The 21217-nt window shown below is 37.6% G+C and overlaps 1 protein-coding gene across 1 annotated transcript in view; it reads left to right on the forward strand.

Annotated features, from left to right (window-relative positions):
* LOC100367333 (mitochondrial inner membrane m-AAA protease component AFG3L2) overlaps positions 1-21216 on the forward strand; it is a 42255-nt gene extending 21039 nt beyond the window's left edge. Inside the window, exons 6-16 of the mRNA XM_085500518.1 lie at positions 7131-7307; positions 7565-7667; positions 10088-10225; positions 13158-13311; positions 13943-14072; positions 14164-14261; positions 15215-15325; positions 17286-17401; positions 17862-18062; positions 19301-19495; positions 20524-21216. Coding sequence (XP_085356644.1) covers positions 7131-7307; positions 7565-7667; positions 10088-10225; positions 13158-13311; positions 13943-14072; positions 14164-14261; positions 15215-15325; positions 17286-17401; positions 17862-18062; positions 19301-19495; positions 20524-20787 — 1687 coding nt within the window. The 3' untranslated portion in view covers positions 20788-21216. The remainder of the gene's footprint in view (positions 1-7130; positions 7308-7564; positions 7668-10087; positions 10226-13157; positions 13312-13942; positions 14073-14163; positions 14262-15214; positions 15326-17285; positions 17402-17861; positions 18063-19300; positions 19496-20523) is intronic.
* Position 21217: the final 1 nt, after the last annotated feature.

Consider the following 21217-nt stretch of genomic DNA (forward strand, 5'->3'; position numbering starts at 1 on the left):
GTGAGTAACTTTCTCTCACTGCATGACCAATCAGTTATCTGTGGTGTATTCCACTGAGAGTGATGGGTGAGTAACTTTCTCTCACTGCATGACCAATCAGTTATCTGTAGTGTATTCCACTGAGAGTGATGGGTGAGTAACTTTCTCTCACTGCATGACCAATCAGTTATATGTAGTGTATTCCACTGAGAGTGATGGGTGAGTAACTTTCTCTCACTGCATGGCCAATCAGTTGTCTGTAGTGTATTCCTCTGAGAGTGATGGGTGAGTAACTTTCTCTCACTGCATGACCAATCAGTTGTCTGTAGTGTATTCCTCTGAGAGTGATGGGTGAGTAACTTTCTTTCACTGCATGGCCAATCAGTTGTCTGTAGTGTATTCCTCTGAGAGTGATGGGTGAGTAACTTTCTCTCACTGCATGGCCAATCAGTTATCTGTAGTGTATTCCACTGAGAGTGATGGGTGAGTAACTTTCTCTCACTGCATGGCCAATCAGTTATCTGTAGTGTATTCCACTGAGAGTGATGGGTGAGTAACTTTCTCTCACTGCATGGCCAATCAGTTGTCTGTAGTGTATTCCTCTGAGAGTGACGGGTGAGTAACTTTCTCTCACTGCATGGCCAATCAGTTATCTGTAGTGTATTCCTCTGAGAGTGATGGGTGAGTAACTTTCTCTCACTGCATGGCCAATCAGTTATCTGTAGTGTATTCCTCTGAGAGTGATGGATGAGTAACTTTCTCTCTTTGCATGGCCAATCAGTTATCTGTAGTGTATTCCTCTGAGAGTGATGGGTGAGTAACTTTCTCTCACTGCATCGCCAATCAGTTGTCTGTAGTGTATTCCTCTGAGAGTGATGGGTGAGTAACTTTCTCTCACTGCATGGCCAATCAGTTGTCTGTAGTGTATTCCTCTGAGAGTGATGGGTGAGTAACTTTCTCTCACTGCATGACCAATCAGTTATCTGTAGTGTATTCCACTGAGAGTGATGGGTGAGTAACTTTCTCTCACTGCATGGCCAATCAGTTATCTGTAGTGTATTCCACTGAGAGTGATGGGTGAGTAACTTTCTCTCACTGCATGGCCAATCAGTTGTCTGTAGTGTATTCCTCTGAGAGTGATGGGTGAGTAACTTTCTCTCACTGCATGGCCAATCAGTTGTCTGTAGTGTATTCCACTGAGAGTGATGGGTGAGTAACTTTCTCTCACTGCATCGCCAGTCAGTTATCTGTAGTGTATTCCTCTGAGAGTGATGGGTGAGTAACTTTCTCTCACTGCATCGCCAGTCAATTATCTGTAGTGTATTCCTTAAAGAGTGATGGGTGAGTAACTTTCTCTCACTGCATCGCCAGTCAGTTATCTGTAGTGTATTCCTCTGAGAGTGATGAGTGAGTAACTTTCTCTCACTCACTGCATGGCAAATCAGTTATCTGTAGTGTATTCCTCTGAGAGTGATGGGTGAGTAACTTTCTCTCACTGCATCGCCAGTCAATTATCTGTAGTGTATTCCTCTAAGAGTGATGGGTGAGTAACTTTCTCTCACTGCATGGCCAGTCAGTTATCTGTAGTGTATTCCTCTGAGAGTGATGGGTGAGTAACTTTCTATCACTCACTGCATGGCCAATCAGTTATCTGTAGTGTATTCCTCTGAGAGTGATGGGTGAGTAAATTTCTCTCACTCACTGCATGGCCAATCAGTTATCTGTAGTGTATTCCTCTGAGAGTGATGGGTGAGTAACTTTCTCTCAGTGCATGGCCAATCAGTTATCTGTAGTGTATTCCTCTGAGAGTGATGGGTGAGTAACTTTCTCTCAGTGCATGGCCAATCAGTTATCTGTAGTGTATTCCTCTGAGGGTGATTGGTGAGTAACTTTCTCTCACTGCATGGCCAATCAGTTATCTGTAGTGTATTCCGCTGAGAGTGATGGGTGAGTAACTTTCTTTCACTGCATGGCCAATCAGTTGTCTGTAGTGTATTCCTCTGAGAGTGATGGGTGAGTAACTTTCTCTCAGTGCATGGCCAATCAGTTATCTGTAGTGTATTCCACTGAGAGTGGTGGATGAGTAACTTTCTCTCACTGCATGGCCAATCAGTTATCTGTGGTGTATTCCACTGAGAGTGATGGGTGAGTAACTTTCTCTCACTGCATGGCTAATCCTTTATCTGTAGTGTATTCCTCTGAGAGTGATGGGTGAGTAACTTTCTCTCACTGCATGACCAATCAGTTATCTGTAGTGTATTCCACTGAGAGTGATGGGTGAGTAACTTTCTCTCACTGCATGACCAATCAGTTATCTGTAGTGTATTCCTCTGAGAGTGATGGGTGAGTAACTTTCTCTCACTGCATGGCCAATCAGTTATCTGTAGTGTATTCCACTGAGAGTGATGGGTGAGTAACTTTCTCTCACTGCATGGCCAATCAGTTATCTGTAGTGTATTCCACTGAGAGTGATGGGTGAGTAACTTTCTCTCACTGCATGGCCAATCAGTTATCTGTAGTGTATTCCACTGAGAGTGATGGGTGAGTAACTTTCTCTCACTGCATGACCAATCAGTTATCTGTAGTGTATTCCTCTGAGAGTGATGGGTGAGTAACTTTCTCTCACTGCATGACCAATCAGTTATCTGTAGTGTATTCCTCTGAGAGTGATGGGTGAGTAACTTTCTCTCACTGCATGACCAATCAGTTATCTGTAGTGTATTCCACTGAGAGTGATGGGTGAGTAACTTTCTCTCACTGCATGACCAATCAGTTATCTGTAGTGTATTCCTCTGAGTGTGATGGGTGAGTAACTTTCTCTCACTGCATGACCAATCAGTTATCTGTGGTGTATTCCACTGAGAGTGATGGGTGAGTAACTTTCTCTCACTGCATGACCAATCAGTTATCTGTAGTGTATTCCACTGAGAGTGATGGGTGAGTAACTTTCTCTCACTGCATGACCAATCAGTTATATGTAGTGTATTCCACTGAGAGTGATGGGTGAGTAACTTTCTCTCACTGCATGGCCAATCAGTTGTCTGTAGTGTATTCCTCTGAGAGTGATGGGTGAGTAACTTTCTCTCACTGCATGACCAATCAGTTATCTGTAGTGTATTCCACTGAGAGTGATGGGTGAGTAACTTTCTTTCACTGCATGGCCAATCAGTTGTCTGTAGTGTATTCCTCTGAGAGTGATGGGTGAGTAACTTTCTCTCACTGCATGGCCAATCAGTTATCTGTAGTGTATTCCACTGAGAGTGATGGGTGAGTAACTTTCTCTCACTGCATGGCCAATCAGTTATCTGTAGTGTATTCCACTGAGAGTGATGGGTGAGTAACTTTCTCTCACTGCATGACCAATCAGTTATCTGTAGTGTATTCCTCTGAGTGTGATGGGTGAGTAACTTTCTCTCACTGCATGACCAATCAGTTATCTGTGGTGTATTCCACTGAGAGTGATGGGTGAGTAACTTTCTCTCACTGCATGACCAATCAGTTATCTGTAGTGTATTCCACTGAGAGTGATGGGTGAGTAACTTTCTCTCACTGCATGACCAATCAGTTATCTGTAGTGTATTCCACTGAGAGTGATGGGTGAGTAACTTTCTTTCACTGCATGGCCAATCAGTTGTCTGTAGTGTATTCCTCTGAGAGTGATGGGTGAGTAACTTTCTCTCACTGCATGGCCAATCAGTTGTCTGTAGTGTATTCCTCTGAGAGTGATGGGTGAGTAACTTTCTCTCACTGCATGACCAATCAGTTATCTGTAGTGTATTCCACTGAGAGTGATGGGTGAGTAACTTTCTCTCACTGCATGGCCAATCAGTTGTCTGTAGTGTATTCCTCTGAGAGTGATGGGTGAGTAACTTTCTCTCACTGCATGACCAATCAGTTATCTGTAGTGTATTCCACTGAGAGTGATGGGTGAGTAACTTTCTCTCACTGCATGGCCAATCAGTTGTCTGTAGTGTATTCCTCTGAGAGTGACGGGTGAGTAACTTTCTCTCACTGCACGACCAATCAGTTATCTGTAGTGTATTCCACTGAGAGTGATGGGTGAGTAACTTTCTCTCACTGCATGGCTAATCAGTTGTCTGTAGTGTATTCTTCTGAGAGTGATGGGTGAGTAACTTTCTCTCACTGCATGACCAATCAGTTATCTGTAGTGTATTCCACTGAGAGTGATGGGTGAGTAACTTTCTCACTGCATGGCTAATCAGTTGTCTGTAGTGTATTCCTCTGAGAGTGATGGGTGAGTAACTTTCTCTCACTGCATCGCCAATCAGTTATCTGTGGTGTATTCCACTGAGAGTGATGGGTGAGTAACTTTCTCTCACTGCATGGCTAATCCTTTATCTGTAGTGTATTCCTCTGAGAGTGATGGGTGAGTAACTTTCTCTCACTGCATGACCAATCAGTTATCTGTAGTGTATTCCACTGAGAGTGATGGGTGAGTAACTTTCTCTCACTGCATGACCAATCAGTTATCTGTAGTGTATTCCTCTGAGAGTGATGGGTGAGTAACTTTCTCTCACTGCATGGCCAATCAGTTATCTGTAGTGTATTCCACTGAGAGTGATGGGTGAGTAACTTTCTCTCACTGCATGGCCAATCAGTTATCTGTAGTGTATTCCACTGAGAGTGATGGGTGAGTAACTTTCTCTCACTGCATGGCCAATCAGTTATCTGTAGTGTATTCCACTGAGAGTGATGGGTGTGTAACTTTCTCTCACTGCATGACCAATCAGTTATCTGTAGTGTATTCCTCTGAGAGTGATGGGTGAGTAACTTTCTCTCACTGCATGACCAATCAGTTATCTGTAGTGTATTCCTCTGAGAGTGATGGGTGAGTAACTTTCTCTCACTGCATGACCAATCAGTTATCTGTAGTGTATTCCACTGAGAGTGATGGGTGAGTAACTTTCTCTCACTGCATGACCAATCAGTTATCTGTAGTGTATTCCTCTGAGTGTGATGGGTGAGTAACTTTCTCTCACTGCATGACCAATCAGTTATCTGTGGTGTATTCCACTGAGAGTGATGGGTGAGTAACTTTCTCTCACTGCATGACCAATCAGTTATCTGTAGTGTATTCCACTGAGAGTGATGGGTGAGTAACTTTCTCTCACTGCATGACCAATCAGTTATATGTAGTGTATTCCACTGAGAGTGATGGGTGAGTAACTTTCTCTCACTGCATGGCCAATCAGTTGTCTGTAGTGTATTCCTCTGAGAGTGATGGGTGAGTAACTTTCTCTCACTGCATGACCAATCAGTTGTCTGTAGTGTATTCCTCTGAGAGTGATGGGTGAGTAACTTTCTTTCACTGCATGGCCAATCAGTTGTCTGTAGTGTATTCCTCTGAGAGTGATGGGTGAGTAACTTTCTCTCACTGCATGGCCAATCAGTTATCTGTAGTGTATTCCACTGAGAGTGATGGGTGAGTAACTTTCTCTCACTGCATGGCCAATCAGTTATCTGTAGTGTATTCCACTGAGAGTGATGGGTGAGTAACTTTCTCTCACTGCATGGCCAATCAGTTGTCTGTAGTGTATTCCTCTGAGAGTGACGGGTGAGTAACTTTCTCTCACTGCATGGCCAATCAGTTATCTGTAGTGTATTCCTCTGAGAGTGATGGGTGAGTAACTTTCTCTCACTGCATGGCCAATCAGTTATCTGTAGTGTATTCCTCTGAGAGTGATGGATGAGTAACTTTCTCTCTTTGCATGGCCAATCAGTTATCTGTAGTGTATTCCTCTGAGAGTGATGGGTGAGTAACTTTCTCTCACTGCATCGCCAATCAGTTGTCTGTAGTGTATTCCTCTGAGAGTGATGGGTGAGTAACTTTCTCTCACTGCATGGCCAATCAGTTGTCTGTAGTGTATTCCTCTGAGAGTGATGGGTGAGTAACTTTCTCTCACTGCATGACCAATCAGTTATCTGTAGTGTATTCCACTGAGAGTGATGGGTGAGTAACTTTCTCTCACTGCATGGCCAATCAGTTATCTGTAGTGTATTCCACTGAGAGTGATGGGTGAGTAACTTTCTCTCACTGCATGGCCAATCAGTTGTCTGTAGTGTATTCCTCTGAGAGTGATGGGTGAGTAACTTTCTCTCACTGCATGGCCAATCAGTTGTCTGTAGTGTATTCCACTGAGAGTGATGGGTGAGTAACTTTCTCTCACTGCATCGCCAGTCAGTTATCTGTAGTGTATTCCTCTGAGAGTGATGGGTGAGTAACTTTCTCTCACTGCATCGCCAGTCAATTATCTGTAGTGTATTCCTTAAAGAGTGATGGGTGAGTAACTTTCTCTCACTGCATGGCCAGTCAGTTATCTGTAGTGTATTCCTCTGAGAGTGATGGGTGAGTAACTTTCTATCACTCACTGCATGGCCAATCAGTTATCTGTAGTGTATTCCTCTGAGAGTGATGGGTGAGTAAATTTCTCTCACTCACTGCATGGCCAATCAGTTATCTGTAGTGTATTCCTCTGAGAGTGATGGGTGAGTAACTTTCTCTCAGTGCATGGCCAATCAGTTATCTGTAGTGTATTCCTCTGAGAGTGATGGGTGAGTAACTTTCTCTCAGTGCATGGCCAATCAGTTATCTGTAGTGTATTCCTCTGAGGGTGATTGGTGAGTAACTTTCTCTCACTGCATGGCCAATCAGTTATCTGTAGTGTATTCCGCTGAGAGTGATGGGTGAGTAACTTTCTTTCACTGCATGGCCAATCAGTTGTCTGTAGTGTATTCCTCTGAGAGTGATGGGTGAGTAACTTTCTCTCAGTGCATGGCCAATCAGTTATCTGTAGTGTATTCCACTGAGAGTGGTGGATGAGTAACTTTCTCTCACTGCATGGCCAAACAGTTATCTGTAGTGTATTCATCTGAGAGTGATGGGTGAGTAACTTTTTCTCACTGCATGGCCAATCAGTTATCTGTAGTGTATTCCACTGTAAGTGATGGATGAGTAATTTTCTCTCACTGCATACTATCATTTTATCCACTATATTCTTTGACCAATTGCAATCACTGTATGGTATTATATATAATGGAACACAAGTACACATAACACATACATTTTTATATAAGCTTACAATGAATCATACTTCATATTACAGTACATTTATTTTCATCTTTTTTTTCAGTTCATTTCTTCTCAGTCTTATCCCAACTGCCCTGATGTTGGGTTTCTTTTTTTACTTATTTCGAAATGCTGCATCTGGAGCAGCAGGTAGTACCCGAGGTGGTCGCAGAGGTGGTATATTTGGTTTTGGCCAAACAACTGCAAAAATCTTGAAAGAGGATGTTGGTGTACGTTTTAGGTTAGTATTGCTTTAACCAATTCAATTCAAAGATAGTTTGAGTTTGTGTTTTCTGTTGCTGTATTTTTGCCAATTATTCTAAAATTCAGGAATCCATAAAGTGTGTATAAAAATGTTAATGAATAATTTATGAAACAAAAAGTGATTTTCAAAAAATAGAAAATAAGTAAAAACACTGCAGTGCGTCAGTGATCAGAAAACACTGACCGATTGCCACCTTTATATTACATACACTGACAGTTATTTTTCACTTTTAGGGATGTTGCCGGATGTGAAGAAGCCAAACTTGAAATCATGGAATTTGTAAACTTTTTAAAGAATCCCCAGCAATACATTGAATTGGGAGCAAAAATACCCAAGGTAATGAATCACTTTCCTATGTACACACAACCACAGTGATATTGTGTGTCAAGTATTCTTGTATTCAAATGATTAATTATCCTCTGGTACATAGCTAGCCTGGAATACAGTGGTTACCAGTATCCATCAGTCAGTGTGAAGTCACATTAGGAGCACCGTTGCAGATAGACATTCGTACAGTGTTATATAGACATTGCACACTATAACTGATCAACATATTTAATGACCAAATATGATCATGTGACCTCATTAAAAGTATCATATCAGGAACACTACTGTAGCTAGACATTGAACCAGTTTTTTATTGAAGATATTGCACACTAGATCTGATCAACATATTTAATGACCATATATGGTTATGTGACCTCATTCAAATGTATAAATATCATATCAAGAACATTATTGTAGAGAGACATTGAACCAGTGCTTTATTGAAGATATTGCACACTAGATCTGATCAACATATTTAATGACCATATATGGTTATGCGACATCATTCAAATGCATAAATATCATATCAAGAACATTATTGTAGATAGACATTGAACCAGTGCTGATTTGAAGATATTGCACACTAGATCTGATCAACATATTTAATGACCATATATGGTTATGTGACCTCATTCAAATGAATAAATATCATATCAAGAACATTATTGTAGAGAGACATTGAACCAGTTTTTTATTGAAGATATTGCACACTAGATCTGATCAACATATTTAATGACCATATATAGTTATGTGACCTCATTCATATGCATAAATATCATATCAAGAATATTATTGTAGAGAGACATTGAACCAGTGCTTTATTGAAGATATTGCACACTAGATCTGATCAACATATTTAATGACCATATATGGTCATGTGACCTCATTCAAATGCATAAATATCATATCAAGAACATTATTGTAGAGAGACATTGAACCAGTGCTTTATTGAAGATATTGCACATTAGATCTGATCAACATATTTAATGACCATATATGGTTATGTGACCTCATTCAAATGCATAAATATCATATCAAGAACATTATTGTAGAGACATTGAACCAGTGCTTTATTGAAGATATTGCACACTAGATCTGATCAACATATTTAATGACCATATATGGTTATGTGACCTCATTCAAATGCATAAATATCAAATCAAGAACATATTGTAGAGACATTGAACCAGTGCTTTATTGAAGATATTGCACACTAGATCTGATCAACATATTTAATGACCATATATGGTCATGTGACCTTATTCAAATGCATAAATATCATATCAAGAACATTATTGTAGAGAGACATTGAACCAGTGCTTTATTGAAGATATTGCACACTAGATCTGATTAAACATATTTAATGACCATATATGGTTATGTGACCTCATTCAAATGCATAAATATCATATCAAGAACATTATTGTAGAGAGACATTGAACCAGTTCTTTATTGAAGACATTGCACACTAGATCTGATCAACATATTTAATGACCATATATGGTTATGTGACCTCATTCAAATGCATAAATATCATATCAAGAACATTATTGTAGAGAGACATTGAACCAGTTCTTTATTGAAGATATTGCACACTAGATCTGATCAACATATTTAATGACCATATATGGTTATCTGACCTCATTCAAATGCATAAATATCATATCAAGAACATTATTGTAGAGAGACATTGAACCAGTGCTTTATTGAAGACATTGCACACTAGATCTGATTAAACATATTTAATGACCATATATGGTTATGTGATCTCATTCAAATGCATAAATATCATATCAAGAACATTATTGTAGAGACATTGAACCAGTGCTTTATTGAAGATATTGCACACTTGATCTGATTAAACATATTTAATGACCATATATGGTTATGTGACCTCATTCAAATGCATAAATATCATATCAAGAACATATTGTAGAGAGACATTGAACCAGTGCTTTATTGAAGATATTGCACACTAGATCTGATCATCATATTTAATGACCATATATGGTCATGTGACCTCATTCAAATGCATAAATATCATATCAAGAACATTATTGTAGAGAGACATTGAACCAGTGCTTTATTGAAGATATTGCACATTAGATCTGATCAACATATTTAATGACCATATATGGTTATGTGACCTCATTCAAATGCATAAATATCATATCAAGAACATTATTGTAGAGAGACATTGAACCAGTGCTTTATTGAAGATATTGCACACTAGATCTGATTAACATATTTAATGACCATATATTGTCAACTATCATATCTGGAACCCTACTGCAGTACACATACATGTAAACATCTTTGACTTCCTTGTTTTTTTTTTATAATAAGTAGTGATAGCAAGTGCTGGTTTAGGCTGGCATCCATCTAAGATATATCACTTTACAACTGTTAATTGGTTATTCTGTTTACAGGGTGCTGTTTTAACTGGCCCACCTGGTACTGGTAAAACATTATTAGCAAAAGCCACTGCAGGAGAAGCCAATGTTCCATTTATTACAGTAAATGGATCAGAGTTTTTAGAAATGTTCGTTGGAGTTGGCCCTTCAAGAGTGAGTATTAGTGTATATAGTTTCCATGGTTATAATGTTACCGTTAAAGTCCTAATATAAACCGCATACGTAATAGTAACCGCACCCCCAATTCCGGCTTCGGGGTTAAAGAGTTCTTAACAAAAATTGAAAACTTGAAAAGTACCTATTACTAACCGCACCCCCAATTCAACAAGACCGTGACTGACTTCATTGTTTTAACCAGCTGTTCCAAAACGGCATTGTTCCTAATCCTATTCATTTGTTTCGACAACATGCCTACAAATATTCACACTTATTTATTGTTCAGCGGTGATAAGATGTCAGACAGGCAATGAAACTGCTTTTGTTCTGGCGGCGACCTCTGTCAATACTCTTTCTGAATACGTCTGTGTTTCGTAAGTTTTAGACAATGAGCTTTTATCACCGTAAAAGTATTAAACTGAGCATTGAAGAATAATTTATCTTTCGAAAACAAATAATTTCTTGATTTAAAAAAAAAATCATGCTGTTTTCCCATGGAAATCAAAGGCAAAAGATTGCACTACATTATCGGTAAATCTCTTTCGTGTTGCGTTCACCATGAGGTCACTGAACTGTCATTAACATATTTAAATGAGCTATGTAATTTAGACACGTGGGCACCATCCAGCATTTTGATTGGTTAATTAGCGACTTGATCTATCCGGTCAATGATACGTCACGTGAGCATTCAAAAACATGGCAGATATCGTATCGGCTGTTTACATGTGACTGAAATCATTCGCTTACGGGGAAACTAAGTTGAATTTTACTTGCATTTTATAACAATTCAACGAATTTATTTTTCGTGCGTTATTGTAATCACTACTAAATAATAATCACCAATATCAACACTTCCAAAACAAGTAAGTTATTCACTTGTGACCCGCAGCATGGCCGGATCGAGCTACATGTGATCATTTGCTACTAAGCAGTGCATTCGTGTTTTTATTTGAAACTTCTGTTAGAATATACTTTTCGTTACCAAGAAAATTAAAAAAATAAATGCATATTACATTAAAAATACTGAGTATTTTTTGTATCATGTATCATTTTTGATTGACTGTAATTTTTCAACATTTCGTAACACCTATTTTAGAATCAAAATAAGGCCTTTCACTCTTCCCCGACGCCTATTCAAGAGATTGTACGGTGTATTGTTTGTTTTATGCATGTGTTGTGGACAAAAAATGACCACGCCCATTTAGTGATTGCAATATGTACGTAATAGAAACCGCACCCCGAACTTGAGCTTTTGATCCCAATTTTTAAATTGATACATTGTAATATAAACCGCGGTTTATAATAGGACTTTAACGGTACTAGTATGATCATTGATGTATGTATATGCAGTAATGGTTTGTTGGTGTATGTATAGGGCTGATTCATATACGCTGTATTTAGTTTTTTGTTTTTGTTTTGCATTATTTCTGGTGTATGCTTGTGACAGGAAAAACTCATGAGAGAAATTTTAATAGTGTGAAAATTATGTCATTGTGTTTTAAACATGCTACTCAATTGTAGATTTGGGATTTACAGTGTTTTTATCTGGTAGAAGTCAAGTTTTAGAGAAAATCGTGTTACAGAATGCTAAAAATGAATATTTTTGGAACAATTATACCCATCTTATAATGTATTTTATCGAAATGTAGTTCCATGACCTTATATGTTTTTGTTACATAAAAAACAAAGTGAAAAATAAAAACCCACAAACATTAAAAAGACTGGATACTTGGAGTATTTTTAAATAATTTAATAATCATTTAATAATAAATATGATTTATTGTAAAATAAATTAATATTTTGGCTGCAAATATATTTGTTTTGGTTTGGTTTTGATTTGTTGGTAAATCTTGAAAACATGTGTTTCTAGTATTCTGTTAATTTTACTGATGAATCATATCCTAATGTTTTTATCAACATGTAACAAATAAATACCTTCTCAAAAATACTCAGTTATCTAATTGCTTTTTCAGCTCCGTTGTCGACTTCGTCGAGTGGAGCTTATAGTATTACTGTTTGTCCACCGGCGTCCGTTGTCGTCAACTTTATATTTTCGACTTCTTCTTAAAAACCACAAACTGTGTATAGCTGTGAAACTTTCTAGGAAGGTACCTTGGGTGGTTCTCTCTCAGATTTGTTCATTTCGTGTGGATATGTTTATAGCGAATATTTTTGTCATTTTTGGTACAAAATTATATTTTCGACCTCTCCTTGAAAACTGCTAGTCTGATTGCTTTGATATTGTATGTGTAGGTGTATCAGGTGGACCTCTGTCAGATTTGTTGATTTTGTGACAATATCTTCAATTCTCTAATTTTGATGAATATTTTTGTCATTTCGGGTAAAAAATTATATTTTCGACCTCTCCTTGAAAACTGCTAGTCTGATTGCTTTGATATTGTATATGTAGGTGTATCAGGTGGACCTCTGTCAGATTTGTTGATTTTGTGACAATATTTTTGGTCAAAAACGTTATTTTAACTTCTTCTTGAAAACTGCTAATCCAATTGCTTTGTAACTTTATTTGTAGGTACCTTGGGTGAATCTGTCTGATTTGATTTTTTTATGATGATATCTTCAAATCTCTAATTTTAGTGAAATATTCTCTGCAACAAAATCAAGAAAGTTGGTGTCTTGCGATATTAAAGCAGCTAGCATTAAGTTTAAATTGCTTCTTAGTTATTGCTTTCAGAGTATGCATCACAAACAATGGAGCTATATCAGCCAATAGGCTGCTAGTATGTCCAAACAGTGGAGCTATATCAGCCAATAGGCTGCTAGTATGTGCAAACAGTGGAGCTATATCAGCCAATAGGCTGCTAGTATGTGCAAACAGTGGAGCTATATCAGCCAATAGGCTGCTAGTATGTGCAAACATTCAGGTGTAACTCATGCTAAAAAAAATATGTATTTTTGTATATTTACTTAGGTTCGTGACATGTTCTCAATGGCAAGAAAAAATGCACCCTGTATACTGTTTATTGATGAAATAGACGCAGTTGGTCGTAAACGAGGTCGGAGTAATTTTGGTGGACAGAGCGAACAAGAAAACACCTTGAACCAACTGCTGGTAGAAATGGATGGTAAGTGAATCCATTGGTGGAAGACGGGCTTGGGACCAACCATTATTGAATGGGGTAGGGAGTACATAAAGCAGCAATTGGAGAGGATGGGACTAATCCGTGTTTAAGAGAATGAAGAAGTAGGTTGGGCCATTCATTAGTTGGGGGGAGGGGTCAGCTGGGAATAGAACAGTCTGTTGGTTAAGGGGGTTGCAAGAGTGTTAGTAATCTCTAAGCTGTACATTGTGTGTAAATTGACATTACCCAATAAGTGAGTTTCAAGTTCCCTGGTTGACACATTAGTTAGCATCTGCAGAAGAAGATGGGGTGATTCTATAGCCAGTTATGAGGCTGTTTGCCCCAGTTGTTAAGTTGAAAAGATATTATGACTGTTCAGAACTGAAGATTATATAGTAAAACCTCTATTCAATGGTGTATTTACAATGCTGATGACTACATGATGTGTACCCATATAATAGCATAACACTTTTTATATTCTACCAAAGGTGCTGGTTAACTGGTAGCCATTTATTCAAAAGCTTATTTGATTTAATGAATCGTAGCACATACCTGAATCACACAAGGTAGTTTTACACAGTTTGATTTGCTCAAATCAGACAACTGCTAATTGTGACAACTTATTTCTATTCAGGTTTTAACACCACTACTAATGTGGTAGTTTTAGCAGGAACAAACAGATTAGACATATTGGACCCAGCGCTGTTGAGACCGGGTAGATTTGATAGACAGATATATATTGGAGCTCCTGATATCAAAGGAAGGTAAGTGAAACATGCATGTGGTAGAACATTAAGTCAGTATGTTTTTGCTGTATTATAAAATTCATTTTAATTTCTTCTTTTCTCCTATTAGGGCTTCAATATTTAAGGTGCATCTTAAACCTCTTAAGACTGAGGTTAATAAAAATGATTTATCTCGAAAACTAGCAGCATTGACGCCAGGTTTCACTGGTAAGTAGAAATTACATGAAATATAACATTGAAACATGAAAAAAACATCCTGTCAGATTGGGTCAGAGTCATGTATAAATGGATGACTGCTACAGCCAGCAATGGGTGACTGCTGCGACCACCAATGGATGACTGCTGCGACCACCAATGGATGACTGCTGCGGGCAGCAGTGAATGACTGCTAAGGAAAACGTTGGTGACTTCTACCATTCAAAAAAAATCTTGATTCCCAACCTGTATCTATACATTGACTACCACAGCGACTATATAACAAACCGAAATTTGTCTGTTCAATATTTCAAAGTTCGAAACGAGGCTCATAATTTGGTCTCTGTCCATCCGACCATCCTGAGTCGTATTTCAGAACCCTATGGACCAAATCTTATTTACATGTGCCTAGTGCTTTATCTGGGACTTATGCACATGCAGTTGATTACTGATTCAATCAAAGATGGCTAACTGGTGGCCATCTTGCTTTTTGACCTTACTACTATATCTCCAAGGCTTTGGGACTATTTTCAATCTCAATTGGCACATACATCATACATATTGGAATAAATGTTCATGTCAGTTTGTTCCATAATCAGATCAAAGTTGGCCGACTGGCATCCATCTTGTTTTTTTTTAAATGTGGTGTCTTGGACAGGATTTGTCAGTTTGCATTCAAATTTGATACAAACATTATACATGTTAAATAACATGTCTATGATGATTCGTTTCGTGTTTTGTATCTCTGTACATGAGCCTGGACAAATGAAATTCAGTTTGGATACAAAAAATGCATGAATACCATATCCTGTTTAATTTCTTACCATATATTACAATTTATAAAGAGTCATTTAATACACTAAATTATTAACTATGCCTTTTGTCCATGTTACATTATTTTTGGCATGAATAACTCCAACAGGGACTATGTCATTAACAATGACTTGTTTACGTCTCCATTGTAGGTGCTGATGTTGCCAATGTATGCAATGAAGCAGCGTTGATAGCAGCAAGACATCTCAATCCAAGCATTCTTGAGAAGCATTTTGAGCAAGCTATTGAAAGAGTTATCGGCGGTAAGTAAACACCGATAAAAAGTAAAGTTTGTGTTTTCACAAAAAGTAAATGATTGAAATAAAAATTGAATTTGACCAGAAGGGCTGAGGAATAAAGTGTATTCACATGTCTGCAATTATGTGAATGCGTGGAGGGTGCTGAAATTGGGGTTCTATGTACATGTCTGCAATTATGTGAATGCGTGGAGGGTGCTGAAATTGGGGTTCTATGTACATGTCTGCAATTATGTGAATGCATGGAGGGTGCTGAAATTGGGGTTCTATGTACATGTCTGCAATTATGTGAATGCGTGGAGGGTGCTGAAATTGGGGTTCTATGTACATGTCTGCAATTATGTGAATGCGTGGAGGGTGCTGAAATTGGGGTTCTATGTACATGTCTGCAATTGTGTGAATGCGTGGAGGGTGCTGAAATTGGGGTTCTATGTACATGTCTGCAATTGTGTGAATGCGTGGAGGGTGCTGAAATTGGTGTTCTATGTACATGTCTGCAATTATGTGAATGCGTGGAGGGTGCTGAAATTGGTGTTCTATGTACATGTCTGCAATTGTGTGAATGCGTGGAGGGTGCTGAAATTGGGGTTCTATGTACATGTCTGCAATTGTGTGAATGCGTGGAGGGTGCTGAAATTGGGGTTCTATGTACATGTCTGCAATTATGTGAATGCGTGGAGGGTGCTGAAATTGGTGTTCTATGTACATGTCTGCAATTATGTGAATGCGTGGAGGGTGCTGAAATTTGTGTTCTATGTACATGTCTGCAATTATGTGAATGCGTGGAGGGTGCTGAAATTGGGGTTCTATGTACATGTCTGCAATTATGTGAATGCGTGGAGGGTGCTGAAATTGGGGTTCTATGTACATGTCTGCAATTATGTGAATGCGTGGAGGGTGCTGAAATTGGTGTTCTATGTACATGTCTGCAATTATGTGAATGCGTGGAGGGTGCTGAAATTGGGGTTCTATGTACATGTCTGCAATTATGTGAATGCGTGGAGGGTGCTGAAATTGGTGTTCTATGTACATGTCTGCAATTATGTGAATGCGTGGAGGGTGCTGAAATTGGGGTTCTATGTACATGTCTGCAATTATGTGAATGCGTGGAGGGTGCTGAAATTGGGGTTCTATGTACATGTCTGCAATTATGTGAATGCGTGGAGGGTGCTGAAATTGGGGTTCTATGTCAGGCTTCATGTAAGATAACTCGATTAAATTTTATCTCAATCTCTTCAATTTTGGATTGAAGTTTGATTTGTATGTGTGCTTGAAGATGTGATTACAAATATGGCTCAAATATCCATGCATTTCCACCTGACCTAGAACTAAGTGCTTAGTTCATCCAGCAGTGAATCTGTTTACTGGTCTTCATGCTTGCATTCACTTCAATGTGAAGACAGTGTGATTCATTCACTCTCACAAAATCCATGACATGTCCATTCAGGCGTGACCAATTTCACTCTTACATCTAACCCCAATCTTATAAAAATCTGTTGTGGGTGGAGGTTTGTGGCTGCTGGTGTACATGCCTCAAACTACATCTGACTAACTACTAATACCCTTGCAGAATCATGTTTGGCAACACTCCTTCTTAGAGTACTTATCAACCAATTAGAGCATGCCAAACTTGTGTAGAAAAAGCAGTTTATAAGTTCTGATTGGTTGCTAATCCTGACAGACACTATTTGCATATGAAATTAGAATCATGTGACCACAAACCGGTGACGAAATATTTAAAGTAACCTGTCAGCTTAACCTAACCCCAACTTCTTGGCTTAGAATAAGAAACTAAACTGTCCAAATGATTACATTATGGTCTATGCTCAGTCACAGTGCTGCTTCTATTAGTTACTTCTGTTCTTTGTTAAGTAGTCTAGTTCATTCTATATTGTACTTATTGACATTGAGTGGTTCATTTCACTTTGTAAATGATATAACTCAGTATTTCAATAATAATCTCCAGGTCTTGAAAAGAAAACACAAGTGTTGCAGCCTGAAGAGAAGAAGACTGTGGCTTATCATGAAGCTGGCCATGCAGTAGCCGGTTGGTTCTTAGAACATGCAGACCCATTGCTAAAGGTATCTTTTTGCTTCTTTTCAAAATGAGAAACCAACAAACACTTTGAATGCAATTGCTTTCACCATGTCTTTTATGTCATAGTAATAAAACTATTTAACAAATCTACAGGCCTAATAACAGACCCCCAAATATCATTTATAGGAATGTGTGTTAAATTTAAAAACAATCAAAATTATGAATGAGTCATTTGATCAAAAAAAAACTTTATTGTGGCAGTGGGTTATGGTTTATGTGATATTATGTTTGAATACGTCAACAATTTATAGGTTTGTTCAACGTTGTTTCATGACGCACACATTCACTGTCTCGTGCTAAACAAGTGAGCAAAATGAAACAACATCTTTCAGGATTCTTACACTATTTCAAATCATACATTTACAAAAATACTACATAATACTAGAATTCAAGCCATAAATCGTCTTTTGTGATATTTTCATTACGTTTGCTATTTTCTTGTAGGTATCAATAATCCCTAGAGGTAAAGGTTTGGGTTATGCTCAGTACCTTCCAAAAGAGCAGTATTTATACAGCAAAGAACAGTTACTGGATAGAATGTGTATGACATTAGGTGGTAGAGTATCAGAAGAGTTAGTCTTTGGTAGGATTACCACAGGTGCTCAAGATGACCTCAAGAAGGTTACACAGACTGCTTATGCACAGGTTAATAACTTTTCACTTTCTATGTAGGTTACCTTTTTTTTTTTGGAGTCTGTGTGCCAAGTACAAAATGATTCTGAATTTGTGTAGGTGTGTATGCATGCTCATGTCCTTAATTTCTAGCATTTTCATGTGATAACTTCTCGTTACTAAGTAAAAAAAGTTTCAGTTATCATTTGCTTGCTTGATTTTATTAAATATTGTCTACTTTCAATTTATTTAATAAGTTGCCATTCATTTTGAGATAAAAAAAACAAGCGTTTCAGGTCAAGCTTCTTTCACAAATTGGTGGTTACCCCGGTAGATGGTTGTTTTTTTAGTCCTTGTTCTGATGTAGTCTGAAAACAGAGACTTATGGATTGACCTTTGTGTGTTTGTGCATCTATGCATGCATCTATATCTTAAACATGCCTGGACTGATTACATTCACACTTCAAAAATGGCCAACTGGCGGCCATTTTGTTTTTATGAATGGGGTTCTAATTTTAAATATTCATTATACATCATCTCATAGATGTATTGATTCGACGATCCATTTCGAAATGGCCGAATGGTTGGATATTTTTGTGCTAAATAATCATCAAAAATCAAGCATTTTTGACATTCCAGAACTGGATCTTGGCGTTTATGGATAGATTTCGTTCAAACTTGGTACATACATTACACATTATGGGTCCCAGATGCACATCATTTTCTGATGGGATTCAAAATGGCGGACTATTGGCCATTTTGTTTAAATGAATGTGATTCTAGAGCCATATTTCTGACATGCTTTGACTGATGTTCAAATTTTATATATTCATTATAAATCATGTCATAGATATACAGATGTTTTGGTTTTAACAATCCGATTCAAAAAAGCCGACCAGTAGCCGTTTAGTTTTAATTGTTGCTGTTCCAGAGCAGTATCTCTCAATATGGACAAGTACTTGTACTACATTACTAAATAACTTAGATTTGATAACTAACAGGGACTATGCCATGCATGGCTTGTTATCTTTATTTTCTTGCTAAATTATTTTATAGCACAAACATTTTGAAGGTTGAAATGGCTGGCAAAATAAGTGATCGGTGCACACTTTTTTAGTGATCGGTGCACACTGACCAGAAACATTTGTTTAGCTTTATACTTTCAGTTTTTGCCTCCACTAAACTTGCCTATTACTACCCATAACTACAGTTTTCTTTGATTTTTGCATAGCTTTTAGCTCAAAATGATCATTATTTAATTTCTGTTGCAGGTGGTACAGTTTGGCATGAGTGAAAAAGTTGGCAATGTTTCCTTTGATATGCCTCAACAAGGTGAGATGGTTATGGACAAGCCCTACAGTGAACAGACAGCTCAATTAATTGATAATGAAGTCCGGAGTATAATAAGGAGTGCCTATGACAGAACTGTCAGTCTGTTACAAAATCATAGAGAAAACATTGAGAAAGTGAGTATAGCTCCCGATTCCCGTCTGCAAACCAGGGCAGCCTGTATCCTTGATATATTTGCTGGATTTTATTTTCACTGAATCATCCCATCAGCTGAAATAAATTCTGAGCGAAAATAAAGTATTTTACTGAAATCACTGTTTTTTTTTTTTAAGATGCTCTTTATTATTATTATACTTTATTTATTTCATGCACATATTGGCAGTTAGCCATTCTGTCCATAAGGTTTTATCTGTGGGAACATATTACCAAAAATCTCATTGTTTTGTCACAAGTCTATTAAAAGTAGATGATAATAAAATACCCGACCCATCCCATCCATGGGAATAATAATGCTATTTATGTGGATCTGTTCACCTTATTTTTATCAATGTGATAGAGACATTTAATCTTTTCTCACAAGAACATGGTACATTCAAAACTGTGATATTTGATATTGTAACATCGCGATATTACAAATCCATTATTGTATGCATGTTCCAACAATATGCTGACAAAAACAAATTGTACCATTTCTAGAACAGTGATAGGAGAATTACAAACTTGATAACTTGCACATTGCATTAATGATATCTCACAATAATGCCTGTTAAAAGTTTATTTTAAAATGAAATCACTAAGAAGGGTGATATTCCTGCTGATAATCAAAAACAATAACTGCAAATGCATGTTCACTGACTTGCCTAGTCGTCTGGCTCATTTAGCAGAAATTGGCATACGATTCATTGTTGTGATTTCATAAAATTATGATTTCTTCGTTATTTGGACTTTCATATTTGGTCATATGATAAAAAGATTATCACCTGATATCATTTATTCGTAAAACTGTCTGATAATGTGTGGCATCACTTCGACAGCTCTACGATTACAATTATTTTAGGTGATAACATCATATAACCATTTTGGGTTGTTTTGGTTGGCTGAAATGTACACATGTGTAGCAAAGCAATAATTGAAATGAACACGTTAGTAAACAAAAGGAGTTTCACCAAATATGTAAATTTTAAGGTCTGTTTTCGTTTTTCAGGTGGCACAAAGACTTCTTAATAAAGAAGTCCTCAGCAAAGAGGATATGGTAGAACTGCTTGGAGAGAGACCATTTGCTGAAAAATCTACTTATGAACAATTTGTTGAAGGAACTGGTAGTTTTGAAGAAGAGACAGAACTGCCTGAAGGACTGCAAGACTGGAACAAAGAGAAGAATGTTGGTAATGATGATAATGATGATGATGATGAAAAAATAAAAGAAAAAAGTGTTGAAGAATCTCACAAACCATCAGGAGTTGCCTGAATATCCATTATGTTTGTAATAAATTGACTAAATTAACAAAAAAAACTGAAAATACATCATCTGTTTTGCTTGCATCCTGAGCTGGAAGTTGTCTGAGTCCTGTATGAATTGTCATCTGAATCCTGTACTGGAAATGGTTGTCATCTGAATCCTGTGCTGGAAATAGTTGTCATCTGATTCCTGTACTGGAAATAGTTTTCATTGGAATCCTGTACTGGAAATAGTTGTCATCTAAATCCTGTGCTCGAATGATTTTTTTCCAAATCCTGTGTAAACAAATTTTTTTACATAAATCCTGTGTTGGAAATAGATGTCAGCTGAAAAGATTTTACCTGAATCTTGTAAATGTACAGTAAATTGTCTTGACTGAATTGGCTGTGCTTTATTATAGAATATTGTTTTGAAATAAAATAATATTTTCAAAACTTAG

Source organism: Saccoglossus kowalevskii, chromosome 6, assembly GCF_978046115.1.
Source record: "Saccoglossus kowalevskii chromosome 6, keSacKowa6.1, whole genome shotgun sequence".
NCBI classification, from domain to species: Eukaryota; Metazoa; Hemichordata; class Enteropneusta; family Harrimaniidae; genus Saccoglossus; species Saccoglossus kowalevskii.